Source organism: Mobula birostris, chromosome 1, assembly GCF_030028105.1.
Source record: "Mobula birostris isolate sMobBir1 chromosome 1, sMobBir1.hap1, whole genome shotgun sequence".
NCBI lineage: Eukaryota > Metazoa > Chordata > Chondrichthyes > Myliobatiformes > Myliobatidae > Mobula > Mobula birostris.
In genome coordinates, this window is record NC_092370.1 from 56,017,511 (window position 1) to 56,032,165 (window position 14,655).

A 14,655-nucleotide genomic window follows, 5' to 3' on the forward strand; every position below is an offset into this window, starting at 1 on the left:
AAGTTCCTCCCTCTCTTTGTTCCTTACTCTGATACTATCCCAGTTAATAAGGGTGTAGTTCAAACCCTCATTAAGTATTGTTTTCTCTAATTTTTCTTCAAATTTTACTGGTATCTTCTTCCCAATAACCTGTGATTTAGCATGCAAGAGAAACACTATGTTCTTTGAGGAGATTATACAGATTTAGCAGACTCTGAGAATGAGTTTATACAATCTTTTCTTTAGAGGAATGAATGTTATGGAAGGTGAAGCTGAGATGATGTTTCCCCTGGATGGACTGTCATGACTGAGGGCTCATATGATCAAAACAAGAATTGGTTTATATTTGTCACATGTATTGAAGTACAGTAAATATGTTGTTTTGCATGCCATTTATAATAACATTAGTATGTCAACATAGTACAAGGAAAAGCAATAAATGAATGCAGCAATTAGTATTACAGGGGAAGTGTGGTACAGACAGACAATAAAGTTCAAGGCCATGATGAGGTAGATTATGCCGTCAAGAGTCCATTTTATCATACAAGAAGTCCATTCAATAGTAAATGGGAGGACAGAAACAACGAGAAATGTCTGCACCTGAACAGTAGTGAATCTTTGGAAGGTGTAGAGGCTCACACCATGAGATCAATATATTTTTAGATATTAAGGGAATCAAGAGATAGAGGTTTAGTGCAGGAAGGTGGCATTGGGGTAAAAGAGCAGCCATGGGGCTGAATGGCCTACTCTGATTCAGTTTCTTACATTCCCTCTCCTCCAAACTATAATGTTTCCTAATTAATCATGGTGCCCACACTCTCAGCCAATACTTTGTAGTCAGTAATTCTTAATACCTAATCCTCCCTTCGTGTTGAAACATTTCTCATTAAAAACTGCAACAGGTTCTCATTTGCATTTGCAACTCACCAAACAGTCTGCTACACTTTGTGCTTTTGCACACATACACTCTAATTCTCTTTCTTGTACTCTCTTAATTTCCACTCAGCTAATATTATATTTCTTCTTCTTCTAATGCTGCTTACCGCTTCCAGTCCTCTGTGCACTTTATCCCCCTTTCCAAGTATTAAATTTGGTATTTGTTCCCTAAAAAATGAAACAATCACCAACCCATCAAGTCAATTTCCCCACAATAGGGGTTACATTCCTATGAAGGTGCAGCCCATTTATCTTCCTACCGCAGATATGGTCCTGATGTTCCAGGAATATGAATCTAAAGGGTGACCCAGCTAGTAGAGGTGGTGCCTCACAGTGCTAGAGACCTGTTCAATCTTGACTTTGGGTACTACCTAGGGGTTCCCAACCTTTTTTTATGCCATGGACCAATGCCACTAAGCAAGGGGTCCATGGACCCCTTGTTGGGAACCCTTGGTCTAGGTGGAGTTGGCATGTGACCATATGAGTTTTCTGTGGGTGCTCCAGTTCCATCCCACATCATAGACACATGCAGGTTGGTGGGTTAGAATGAGGGTGGGTGGTGGAACCTCAAGGGAGTTGATGAGAAAATGGGAAGTATAAACAATGGGATTAATATGGAGTGGTATAGGTGGCTGGTTGGTACTTTATGTGTACTTGATGGACAAAAGGGCTTCTTTACATGCTGTATAATTGCATGCACCTCTATGATCATCCTTTGGAGCTATGTCCTCAACTGCACATTAATTTGTCTGACTTTCCTATTCTTATACTTTCTGCCACGTGGCACTGGAAGTAACCTAGAGATTACATTTTAAAATTGAAGCTCCTGGCTCTCCACCTGTTAGAAATAAAACCTTACTGCCCCCCACCCACCTCCCTCTCCATTCCCATATTAATGGTTTCGGTGTGAACCATCACCTCAGGCTTTTTGTCCGCCTTGTGGCAGAATATTCTGTACACAGTCTGGTATCCTGTGCCCTGGTATCGGGGACTTGTGTTAAAAGTTACAGAAACATTTGCTTGCATCTAATTCTGCAATCCTCCTTGACCACTACAGCTCTACACCTCCTTCAAGGTGCTGTTACCCCCACCAGTCTCTAATCCCGAGCATCAGGTTGCAAGCAGCACATGCTTAAAATTCTTAGAAACCTGCATTAACCAGGAGCGCTTCCTGTAAACCCCTCTGTCTCTCCTTGCAGTCCTTTCCTGGTCTGCCCATTTTTGTTCCCTTTCCTCTACCATCACCCCCACCCCCCCCCAGTACCCCATCACCCCTATTTGTCCTCCTCCCTCTCCTAGCTCCTCACTAATTGCCCACCACTTCACCCACCAGACCCCCTCTCCACCTATTCCATCTAACTTCTCAGATCCCAGCACTTGTCGTCTTTGTGTCCCTGCTAATCATCATCTAGCCTCTGTCTTCATCTTCACCCTCCCCCTCCCAACCATTTGCCTAGCTCTATCTGCCTCCTTTATTTTTCCCTTGTTTGTTTCCATCTATCACCTAGCTGATTCTGTCTCCCCACGCCTCCTCTCCAACCTGGCTCAGTTACCCATCATCTCTTACACCACCCCCCCCCCCTCACCGACTGGCCCAACCTCACTCCTCCCTTTGCCCTCTTTACAGCAGCTACCCTTTCTCCACTCTCAGTCCTGATGCAGGTTCTTGACCTGAAATGTTAACAATTCCTTCCCCCGCCCCCACAGATGCTGCTCGACTGTTTGAGTTCCTCCAGAAGTTTGTGTTTTTCTCTAAATCGCAGCATCTTCAGTCAAAAAATAAAGTAAATTTCCTAAAACTTCCACAAACCAAAATTTCCTTTCCCTCTGCATGGGTTGAAGGATGTTTATTGCATAGACAGTCAGAATAAACAGGCCTTTTGCAGACTGCAATGCCCCAAGGACCGTTTTGTGGCCCTCAATTAGATTAGGTTATGAGGACACGCAGTCCTCTTTCATTGTCATTTAGTAATGCATGCATTAAGAATTGATACAATTTGTTCCTCCAGAATGATATCACAGAAACACAAGACAAACCAAGACTAAAAAAAACTGACAAAACCACATAATTATAACATATAGTTACAACAGTGCAAGCAATACCGTAATTTGATAGAAGAACAGACCATAAGCATGGTAAAAAAATCTCAAGGTCTCTCGAGAGTCCCATCATCTCATGCAGACGGTTAAAGGAAGAAAACTCTTCCCGCCATGAGCTTCCAGCACTGCAAACTTGTCGATGCAGCATCCTGGAAGCACCCGACCACAGTCTGACTCCGAGTCCATCTGAAAACTTCGAGCCTCCGACCAGCTCTCCGACACCGAGCACCGAGCACCATCTCTGCCGAGCACTTCGGCCCCGGCCCCAGCAACAGGCAATAGGCAAAGCCAAGGATTTGGGGACTTCCCCTCCGGAGATTCTCGATCACACAGTGGCAGCGAAGCAGGCACTTCAGAAGTTTCTCCAGATGTTCCTCTGTGTTTCTCACGGCTGTCCCCATCAAATCAGGATTGTGCACGGCATCCTACTTCACAAATACGATATCAGTTCAGAGCGGCCGCGTGCGCTGCATCGCGTCGCCATCTTCTCCTCCCCTCCCAGTTCTTAACGCTTTACATTCATTACCTGGAGGAGGGACCTGAGTATAATATATCAAAGTCTGTTGAGAATATAAAAGCAGGTGGAGTCATGTTGGGATGAGGATATTAGAACTCTCTATTAGGATAGAGATTGGTTGAGTGAATGGACCAAAACATGGCAGATTCAAAATTCAAAATTGTTTGTTGCCTTTCTTCACCAGTGTAAAGAAAAATTAAATGGTTATTACTTGGGATTTGACGCAGCATAAAAAAACACAATAAGCATAAAGAACACAATAAAAAAAGCAAAAAGGTTACGATATATGTAAATATAAAAGCAATCCTATTAAACACAATGTACAGTATACATACAACTGTTATTTATATCCCAATTTAGTGTACATAAAGTGACACTTGGTGATGTATATGTAGCAGTGATAGGGGACTGGGGTTTGCTGGGGTGGGTTAGTGGGTGGAGATGCTGATCAGCCTGACTGCTTGGTGGAAGTAACTGTTTTTGAGTCCAGTGGTCCTGGCGTGCACGCTGCATAGCCTCTTCCTTGACAGGATTAGGACAAACATCCCATAAGCAGGATGGGTGGGATCCTTCATGATATCACTGGCCTTTTTCCAGCACCTTTCTCTATAGGCAGTATGTCCATGATGGTGGGTAGACTGGTGCTGGTGATGCTTTGGGCAGTTTTAATTCCCTGTGGTAGAGTCTTCCAGTCCTTTAGATGACATCTAATGGGAAAGTGAGAGGCTTCACTAGGAAGAATCTAAAAGCAGACTATTATCTAAATAAAGAAATATTGCAGATGAGTGGCATACCGAGGGATCTTGGTATTCTTATTCACTAATCATAGACAGCTGGCAGGCAGATATACTGGGCAGAGAAATGGTGTATTGGCCATGATTTCAGGAAGGTTGAAGTTTAGAAATAAGGAAGTGTTGTTACAGTTATCCAGGTTGGTGGTAATTCATCCACCTTCAAGCCTTCCAGCTTCTCTTGCACCTACTGCTATTATTAATGGCCACACTTATCTCTATCCCCTGATTCTTTTGAATTTCTGGCATGTTTCTGTTGCTTCCACTGTGAGGATTGACTCAAAGTACATAATTTGTTCCTCCACCATTTCCTTGTTTCTCATTACTACTTCGCTACCTGATTTTCAACTGACCTAATGTCCACTCTTGACTCTCTCTTGCTCCCATTTTCTTATGCTGAACATTGGCCATCATGGCATCAAACCTGGGATCCAGGATCAGTAAAAGGGGAAATAAAACCCTGGAGCATTAAGATTTCTTTTTGCCTTTCAAAAAAAACATGTTTTTGGTTTGTTCACATTAAGCTTTCCTTCCAAGAATAATGTATTTGTTTACTTTAATACCTGCCAAGTTCAGGAGGGGAGCTGGCTAAATCAGCCCTCCTCTTCCTCTGAAAATCTCACCTGTCAGACTTCTCCTGATCATCACTCCCACTTCACCCAGTCCTATATCTCACTGTGCCTCTGCACTGAGGCTCTCTGTTGGTCAGGGTCAACCATCCTTGCTTTCTTCATGGATATGCAAGCCAGTACCCAAAGCCTGTGCAATACAATACAATATGGAGAGCAAGCTGTTGCCCAGGCAACAGGCTTTCCCTCTGCACACAGCTGATGAATCCAAAGCAACAGCAGAGATTGATGGAGTTTGGCACCAGTGGCATCGCAAGAGCTTCCAGTCAGCATTGAACTCAACATAGGACTGCCTTAGGGACCTCAATTCTGGATTTTTCCTCAGAGTTTACTCTCAAAGCCTTCCCCAACGGCAGCAGGTGCCAGAGATTAGAGTTTTTCTTTTCCTAGATCAGCTGCCAACCAAAGCTCAAAGCCCCATCTGCTTGAAGCAACTGGTTTTAAGGCTCCAGTAACCCGCCTTTGGCCCTTCTCTTGTCAGTAGAAATGGTTTCACCAGGCTTAGTAGCTAAGCCATAGGTGAAAGCCCGGAGGTGGACTTAATAGGTAGTCAGAGCTTATCCCCACTACCTCCCCCAACTATGGCACCCTTAAAAAAACAATATGTCTCTAATGTAGTAAAATTTAGTGAATGCAGCAGCCAAGCCTCAAGATTCTGTTCAAATAAATATTAAATTTGGGCTTCCCACTCTTCACTTTCACATTTTGTGATAAATTCACAATTTAATATACAATATTTGTTTCACAAACAAAAGAAAATCTGCAGATGCTCTAAATCCAAGCAACACACACAAAATGCTGGAGGAACTCAGCAGGCCAAGTAGCAGCTATGGAAAAGAGTAAACAGTCAATGTTATGGACCGATCCGATCCTGATGAAGGGTGTTGGCCCGAAACGTCAACTGTTTACTCTTTTCCATAGATGCTGCCTGGCTGCTAAGTTCCTCCAGCACCTTGTGTGTCTTACTAAATTGTTTTCTGGAGTTGCAAAGATAAAAACAAAGAAAAAGGGGAAACTGATTGTGATATTGTTTGGTGTTGCCTTTATCATAATGCAAACTATCTTCTCTTTAGTGTTGCTGGCTCATCTCATTTATATTTCATCATATTATTTTAGTTTTACAACATTTCCAATTTTTAAATTTCTTTTATTTTGAAGTAATACGATGAATATCCTGGTGATGGCAGTGGTGATCTATTAGAAGTACTTGTGTGCCTGCACTTAATAATTTCCCCACAGGCTGCTTGGTGATCCTAAATCTGGTTTGACAATCTCTCTCTGGAATAATAAAACCACCATGAAAAGGTGCAAAATGTCAGGAAGCTCAAAAATTCATTAGCCTTTAGTATTTAATATTCATCAAATTAGACTGAACTTGATTCCAATTTAAACTTTTCAAAACCCTGAAAAACTGGTAAGATTTAATTTGTGTTCCAGGCGTTGCACACTGCACATAGCTCCCTGTATACACCCCCACCCCACCCCTACACACACACACACACACACATACTCGTATAAATCTATGCAGACAAATGTGCAGAACCACAGATATATATGCAGAGCTGGAGTCAGACTCCTAAACTGAACTTAAAAACAGAGGTGACAGCTCAAGATCTAGCCAGAACTATAACTTCTAGAACCCAAAGCAACATTCCTTAGCACAGAAAATTCTGGAACCAATTGCTATTTCCTTCACATTAGCCTGATTCAGCACTGGCATGTCTGGATCCAAAACGATATTGTTTTCTCAATAAACAGTTTTAATTTTATAATCAATGGGGCAAAATGTGATTTCCATCCACAGAGATCCTGAGGGGCCCAAACACCCCAGCAGCTACAGTAACTTTAACTGCCTTGGTATCTACAATCTACAATTGAAGCAACAGTTATTTTTGACCAAAACACTTAATTTTAATGTTGAAAATGACACAAGAATTCCCATACACCAATGCTGTTTATCTATTGTTACTTTGGACAGTCAAATTATTTGCCTCTACTTACAGGTTTTCTTAAGTTGAGGGCTTTGGGTCACAGTGTTCTTTTTGTTTCTGTTTGATGTGTGACCATTTGAATTTTCTTCAGTATTTCTCATTGTAGTTGGGCATTAAGGCAGTGACAGCATTTATTACCCATCCCTGATTATTACGAAGAAGGCAGTGGTGAGCTGCTGTAGTCTGTGTAATGAAGATGGTATCACATGCTGTAAGATATAGGGTTCTGGGCTTTGGTTTCCAGCATTGATCTGCAGGTAGTGCTGTTTCCATGTGCCTGTTGCCTTAGCCCATTTAGGTGACAGGAGTTTATGGATGTGGAAATTGCTGTTCAAGAAGGCTATGGTGAGTATGTGCAGTTTTGAAGACAGTACACAATGGAGCTACCAAATGTCCATGGTAGAGCATGTGAATATTCTGGGTAGTGAACGTGGTGCAGATTAAGTTGGTAACTTTCTCCTGGATGGTGTCAAACTCCTGGAATTATACTGGAGCTATATTTATAAATCTAGGCAATCAGAAGTTTAGCAACACAATTCTGATTTGTACCCTGTGATGGTTGTAATCCCATGGGAGAATAGCAGATAAAGATACAGGCACAAGGCATTAAATTTCAGAATCTGTAAAGGAGAAATTGCAGAGAATAGCATTGATTGAGATTATCCTTTAAAAAAATCTCTTTTCCATCTTTTTGTTTTGTTGCAGACTGCCTGGAGATTTTATGCCACCAACCTCAACAGAAATGATCTTGCTGCCACATGGAGATACTACGAAAGTATCATTTCAATTTCTTTCTTCAGGCATGTACCCATTGCTCAGTTCTACTGTACAAACATAAAATGCATAATTAACTGACATTTTATTTACTATTATTTTTTTTTTGCTTTCATTCCCTTCCCAAATTGATCATTTATCTTAAAACTTTAGTGTGCATGGCGCTATTATGCTCCTGATGAGAATTCAGTTTGCGTAGCAACATGGAAGCCAGTTTTGAAGGCCTTGAATACCTGAAAAAGTAGGTACATGGGTCGCTCATTTTCCACATGTTTACTATATGTTTTGTCCAATTTATAGTTTCTTGTCTGTCTCAATTGTGATCAGTTATAACAATCCGATTAATTTTAAATATAACTGAACAGGAATTCCCAGATATAAAATAAAAACACTTAAAATTTGAGAAGTTAAAGCTCTGAAAGCTCACAATTGTCTTTATTTAATTCTAAAGTTCTGCCAAATTAATGTCTTTCAGCAAAATAAAAATAAGCTTGAGCAATTTACTAATTCACATATGTTAGAAAGCTTGGTCTTTTACTCAAATAAGTTTAGATTTGTCACAGAGTTGGGATGGCCAGCTGAAAATTTGACTTGAAAACTGCAGTATTCTTCATTAGTTGTGTTGTGTTGTGGGAGGGAGGTTGAAGGGGAGGATAAAGCTTATTAAGGGAAGTAATGAAAGGAATTTAAAGTTTAATTATGTGTTTGGAAGTTATTCCAACATTAAAACTAATTTTAATTTAACAATGCATGACCAATTGGCTTCCAGAATTAGAAATCTAAAATGATATTTGGATCTTCTGCCTTTCCTTTAGCTGAAATCCCAGGAAAAGTGTACGTGCCCATCAGCAGTACAGTCTATGACTAGGAGAGCTCTGCTGAAACTCAACCCAGCTGCTTTACAGCAGCATCAGACTTAAACAACTCCCACATAGGAATTAGATTTTTATCTTTAAATGCAATTTAAAACAAAACTGATGAAGATTTGGCTGGTCTGCTTTTCTGAGATTATGAGAGGAGTAGCAATTGACAGGGAAGAGAGTGGAACAATGAGTTAAATGATGGAGATGCATAAATATTCATAATTAGGTTATGCGAATCACTTAAACATCTTTTTGTGATTCGCATTTTGAGGGTCTCACAAATATTCCAATCTCAGCAGGCAACATAAGGGTCTCACCTGTTCAATTTTACATGATAAAATGGTAAGACATTGGAAAAATTCCACAGACCAGCAGCATTTTTGTAAAGGTAAATTGTGGGTTAGTGTTTTGGCAGATCCATCATCATAACCCATCAATTCTGGGAAAGGTCGGGTCTGTGAAATGCCTGTACTTAACAATGTAAGTGTCAGTAAGTTTAGGAGTCCTACAGAAATATGGAAGTCCAAACTTGTTGGCCAATTCTGCTGATGGTTTCATAGTTGGGCTCCAGCACTACAGTCCAGAGGCAGAGCACAGTTTTGTTGAATTCCTCACTATAAATACCTGGTGGCCCTGTAGCAAGTTAGACCTTCTGCAGGAAAAGTAAGCCCAGTCATTCAAGCATTCAAAAGGAGAAATAAGCCTATGATGGAGAAGGGTAAGTGTAAGGTAATATGCTTTTCTGAGTTCTTTTTGCTTATTATTTTAAAGTATTTTTGATATTTTAACTAATTTGTTTTGCTTTTTAATAATTGTTAAAGGATTTTAATTATTTAATTCTTTAATTCTAACAGTCAAGGCTTTAATAGCAGCCAAAGTCCATTACATGGACAGGGCTCATTCTGGCCCAGTCGGCCCTGCTGGTGTGCAGGGGCCCACCATGTTGGACAATCCATATCAAGGGTGTGTAAAAAGAGCTACTTTTTAATCAGGGTGGCGATCAAAATTTTAAAGGCAGAGTCTTGTGGCAGTTTCTCTGAATTGAGGAGCGACCAATCAGCAAGAGGCAGTGCGTAAAATGAGCTAACTTTCAGTCAGCTCATGTTCAATATTTAAAGTACAAAGTTTCGATCCAGTTTCCTTGGAGTTGGTCGATCCACATCAGGGCTGCGTATAAAGACCCACTTTTTAAACAGGATGGTGATTGAGACCTTAAAGGCCGAGTTTTGCTGCAGATTTTCTGAGTTGAGGAATGACCAATCAGCAAGAGTGATTCATTAGAAAGGGCCAATAAAAATAATTCAAGTGCAAACAGAACAGCCATTCGTTTTGAGTGTGCCAGTCTTTAGAGTGGCTTTGGCTCAGCAGGCTTAGGCAAGATTAGGTTCAGGTGAGGCAAAGTATCTTTTAAATTACTCTCTCTCTCAGTCCTTATTTGTTCATTCCTTATCTGTTAGGGCATAGTAGATTAATGAGAATGGCTCCAGGAGCACTGTTCTGTACTGTGTATTGGATGTGGGAAATCTGGGAGACATCCAGACTCCCAGATAAACACAACTGCAACAGATGCACTGAGTTGCAGCTCCTGAGAGAATGTATTAAGGAATTGGAGCTGCAGTTTAATGACCTTTGACTCATATGGGAGAATGAGGAGGTGATAGACAGGAGCTACAGGGAGGTAGTCACCCCTGAGTTGGAGGAGACTGGTCACTGGGTGTCTGTCAGGAGAAGGAGGGGAAATGCACAGCCAGTGGAGAGTACTCCTGTGGCTGTTCCTTCAACAATAAGTATACAACTTTAGATGCTGTTGAGAGGGTTGACCTACCAGGGGGAGGAACCATGGTGACCGTGTTTCTGACACTGAGTCTGGTACTTTAGCTCAGAAGAACAGAGGTGAAGAGGACTGCAGTGTTGATAGGAGATTCTTTAGATTCAATAGAGACACCCAGATGCTTTGTTGCTCCCTGGTGCCAGGATCAGGGATGCCTCAGATCATGTCCATGGCATTCTCAAGGGCAAAGATGAGCAGCAGAAGTCTTGGTAGGTATCAGTACCATGAGATAGGTGGACAAGGTGAGGGGGTCCTGAAGAGAGACCTTAGGGAGCTAGATAGAAAACTGGCAAACAGGGCTTCCATGGTAGTAATTTCTGGATTGTTGCCTGTGCCACGTGCCAGTGAGAGTAGGAATAGGATGATTTTGTCAGGTGAATGCATGGCTAAGGAATGTATGACCTGTACAAATGGATGGATTGCATCTGTACCCGAGGGGGCCAATATCCTTGTCTAGAGTTGTTCCGGAGGATTTAACCTAATCTGGCAGAGGGATGGGAACTGGAGTGATAGTGCTGAAGATGAGAATGTATGATGTTGTGGGCATCACTGAATCATGGCTGAAAGAAGATTATAGCTGGGAGCTTAATGTCCCAGGGTACACGTTGTATCAAGTGGGCAGTCAGGAAGGCAAAGGGACTAGTGTTGCTCTGTTGGTAGAAAATGAAATCAAATCATTAGAACGAAGTGACATAGGGTTGATAGGTGTTGAATCACTGTGGGTAGAGCTAAGAAACCACAAAGGTAAAAAGACCATAATGGGAGTAATATACAGACCCCCAAATAGTAGTAAGGATGTGATCTACAAGTTACACTGGGAGATAGAAAATGCATGCAAAAAGGGCAATGCTACAATGGTCTTAGGGGATTTCAATATATGGGTAGATTGAGAAAATCAGGTTGGTACTGGAATCCAAAAGGGGGAATTTCTAGAATGCATACAAGATGGCTTTTTAGCGCAGCTCATGGTTGAGCCCACTTGGAGATCAGTTATTCTGGATTAGGTGCTCTGCAATGAACTGGAATTGATTAGAGAGCTTAAGGTAAAAGAACCCTTAGGGGTTCCTAGGAGATCATAATATGATTGAATATACCCTGAAATTTGAGAAGGGGAAGCTAAAGTCAGATGTATCAGTATCACAGTGGAGTAAAGGCAATTACAGAGTCAGGAGAGAACAGTTGGGCAGAATTGAGAACTAGAAGGGATGAAGACAGAGCAGCAATGGCTGGAATTTCTGGAAGCAATTCAGAAAGCACAGGATATATACATCCCAAAGAAAAGGAAGTTTTCTAAAGGCAAGATGACACAACCATGGCTAACAAGGGAAGTAAAAGCCAACATAAAAGCCAAAGACAGGGAATATAATAGAGCAAAGTTTAGTGGGAAGTTAGAGGATTGGGGGGAGGGGGGAGGGGAGAGGGGAGGGAACGTCGACTCAGACCATAAGAGGCCTGCGTCAGGCATTTTCATGCCTTACAAGGCACAAATTGGCAGTCTGTGGGGCGCCACTCCTTGCACAGACATTAGAGCAATGTGTGGTTAAGTGCCTTGCTCAAGGACACAAACACGCTGCCACAGCTGAGACTCGAACTAGCGACCTTCAGATCACTAGATGAACACCTTAACTACTTGGCCACGTGCCTAACAGAGGATTGGGAAGCTTTTAAATACCTACAGAAGGCAACTAAAAAAAGTATTTAAAAAGGTAAAGTTGAATATGAAAGTAAACTAGCCAAGAATATTAAAGAGGATACTAAAAGATTCTTTAGATATATGAAGTGTAAAAGAGAGGCTAGAGTGATACTGGATTGCTGGAAAATGATGCCACAGAGGTAGTAATGGGGGAGAAGGAAATGGCAGATGAACTGAATAAGTATTTTGCATCAGTCTTCACTGTGGGAATACACTAGTAGTATGGTGGAAGTTCCAGGTGTCAGTGGTCATGAACTGTGTGAAAATACTATAACTAGGGAGAAGGTTCTTGGGAAACTGAAAGGTATGAAGATAGATAAGTCACCTGGACCAGATGGTGTACACTCCAGGGTTCTGAAAGAGGGGGCTGAAAAGATTGTGGAGGCATTAGCAATGATCTGTCAAGAATCACTAGATTTTGGAATGGTTCCGGAAGATGAAATTCCAAATGTTAATTCACTCTTCGAGAAGAGAGGGAGGCAGCTCCAGTTAGATGGACCTCAGTGGTTGAGCAGATGTTGGAGTCGATCGTTAAGGATATGGTTTCGAGGTACTTGGAGGCTCATGATAAAATAGGGCATGGTCAGCACGGCTTCCCAAAGGGAAAATCTTGTCTGACAAATCTCTTGGAATTCTTTTAAGAAATAATAAGCAGGATAGACAAAAGAGAATTAGTTGATGTTGTGTACTTGGATTTTCAGAAGGCTTTTGACAATGTGCCATACCTGAGGATGATTCTGGGAATGAAGGGGCTAACACATGAGGAGCGTTTGGCAACTTTAGGCCTGTACTCACTGGAATTTAGAGGAATGCGGGGAGATCTCATTGAAACCTACCAAATGTTGAAAGGACTAGATAAGGTGGGTGTGGAGAGAACGTTTCCTGTGGTAGAGGTATTCAGAATTAGAGGGCACAGCCTCAAAATTGAGGGGTGACCATTTAGAACAGAGGTAAAGAGGAATTTTTTGAGCCAGAAAGTAGTATATCTGTGGAATGCTTTTCCACATACCGCAGTGGAGGCCAAGTCCGTGCGTATATTTAAGGCAGATGTTGATAATTTCCTGATAGGTCATGGCATCAAAGGATATGGCGAAAAGGCAGGTGTATGGATTGAGTGGGATCAGCCATGATGGAATGGTGGATGGGCTGAATGGCCTAATTCTGCTGCTATGTCTTATGGGCTTATGAGGCTGGTTAACAAGCAGTGGCTGATTGGCAGGAGGCAAAGAGTAGAAATAAAAGGAGCCTTTTCTGACTGGCTGCTGGTGACTATTGGTATTCCACAGGGTTCTGTGTTGGGACCGATTCTTTTGATGTTATATGTCAGTGATTTAGGTGGTGGAAATGTTAGCTTTTTTGCAAAGTTTCTAGACAATATGAAGATAGATGGAGGGCTAGGTAGTTTTGAGGAAGTAGAGAGGCTACAGTAGAACTCAGACAGATTAGGAGAATGGACAATGAAGTGGCAGCTGGAATGCAGTGTTGGGAAGTGTGTGGTCATGCACTTTGGTAGAAGAAATTAAATGTTTCACTATTTTCTAAAATACAAAAATCTGAGGTGCAAATGGACTTGGGAGTCCTTGTGCAGGATACCCTAAAGATTCATTTGCAGGTTGAGTATGTGGTGAGGAAGGTAAATGCAATGTTAGCATTCATTTCAAGAGAACTAGAATATAAAGGCAAGGATGTAATGTTGAGACTTTATAAAGCACTGGTGCGGCCTCATGTTGAATTGAATATGAATTAGAATATATTTAAATCTATCTCCATCCCACAATATGAGAGATCAAAACTCTTTGCATTATGACTCCATTGCAGTGTACAGCCATGTGAATTTAAAAGTCTAATGGCTTGTAGAAAGAAGTTGTCTTGTAGCTTCTTGGTCCTGGCTTTAATGCTGCAGTACCGTTTGCCAGACAGAAGCAGCAGAAACAGTTTATGGTTGGGGTGACTAGTGTCCCCAGTGATCTTCCAGGCCTTCTTTATGCACCTGCTGCTATAAATATCCTCAATCGAGGAACATCCACATCCACAGATGAGCTGGGCTGTCCGTACCACTCTCTGCAGTGCCCAGCGATTAAGGTTGGAGCAGTACCTCTACCAGGCGGTGATACAGCCAGTCAGGACGCTCTCAGTGGTGCTCCTGTAGAAGGTCTTGAGGATTTGGGGGCTCATGCCGAACTCTTCAGTCACCTGCTGCCTGACTGTTGTGCTATTTTTGCCCCACAGCCAGTGTGTACACTCCGGGTAAAATCTTCAGTGATGTGTATACCAAGGATCTTGAAACAACTCGCCCTCTCAACTGTAGACCCATTGATGCTCACCAGGGCTAGCCTGTCTCTGTTCCTCCTGTAATCCACAATTAGCTCTTGTTTTTTTTTGGATATTGAGGGAGAGGTTGTCATCCTGGCACCACTGTGTTGGGGTGTCAGCCTGTCCTCTGTAGGCTGTCTCGTCACCGCTAGAAATAAGGCCGATCAATGTCATCTGCAAATTTGATCATCAGATTGGAGCTGTGTGTGGCAGCACAGTCATGGGTGTAAAGAGAGTA

At 41.9% G+C, this 14,655-nt stretch overlaps 1 protein-coding gene across 1 annotated transcript in view; it reads left to right on the plus strand.

The window, feature by feature from the left end:
* Positions 1-14,655, plus strand: part of kcnq3 (potassium voltage-gated channel, KQT-like subfamily, member 3) — a 397,673-nt gene that overhangs the window by 321,221 nt on the left and 61,797 nt on the right. Inside the window, exon 8 of the mRNA XM_072260735.1 lies at positions 7,649-7,743. Within this exon, the coding sequence (XP_072116836.1) occupies positions 7,649-7,743 (95 nt within the window). The remainder of the gene's footprint in view (positions 1-7,648; positions 7,744-14,655) is intronic.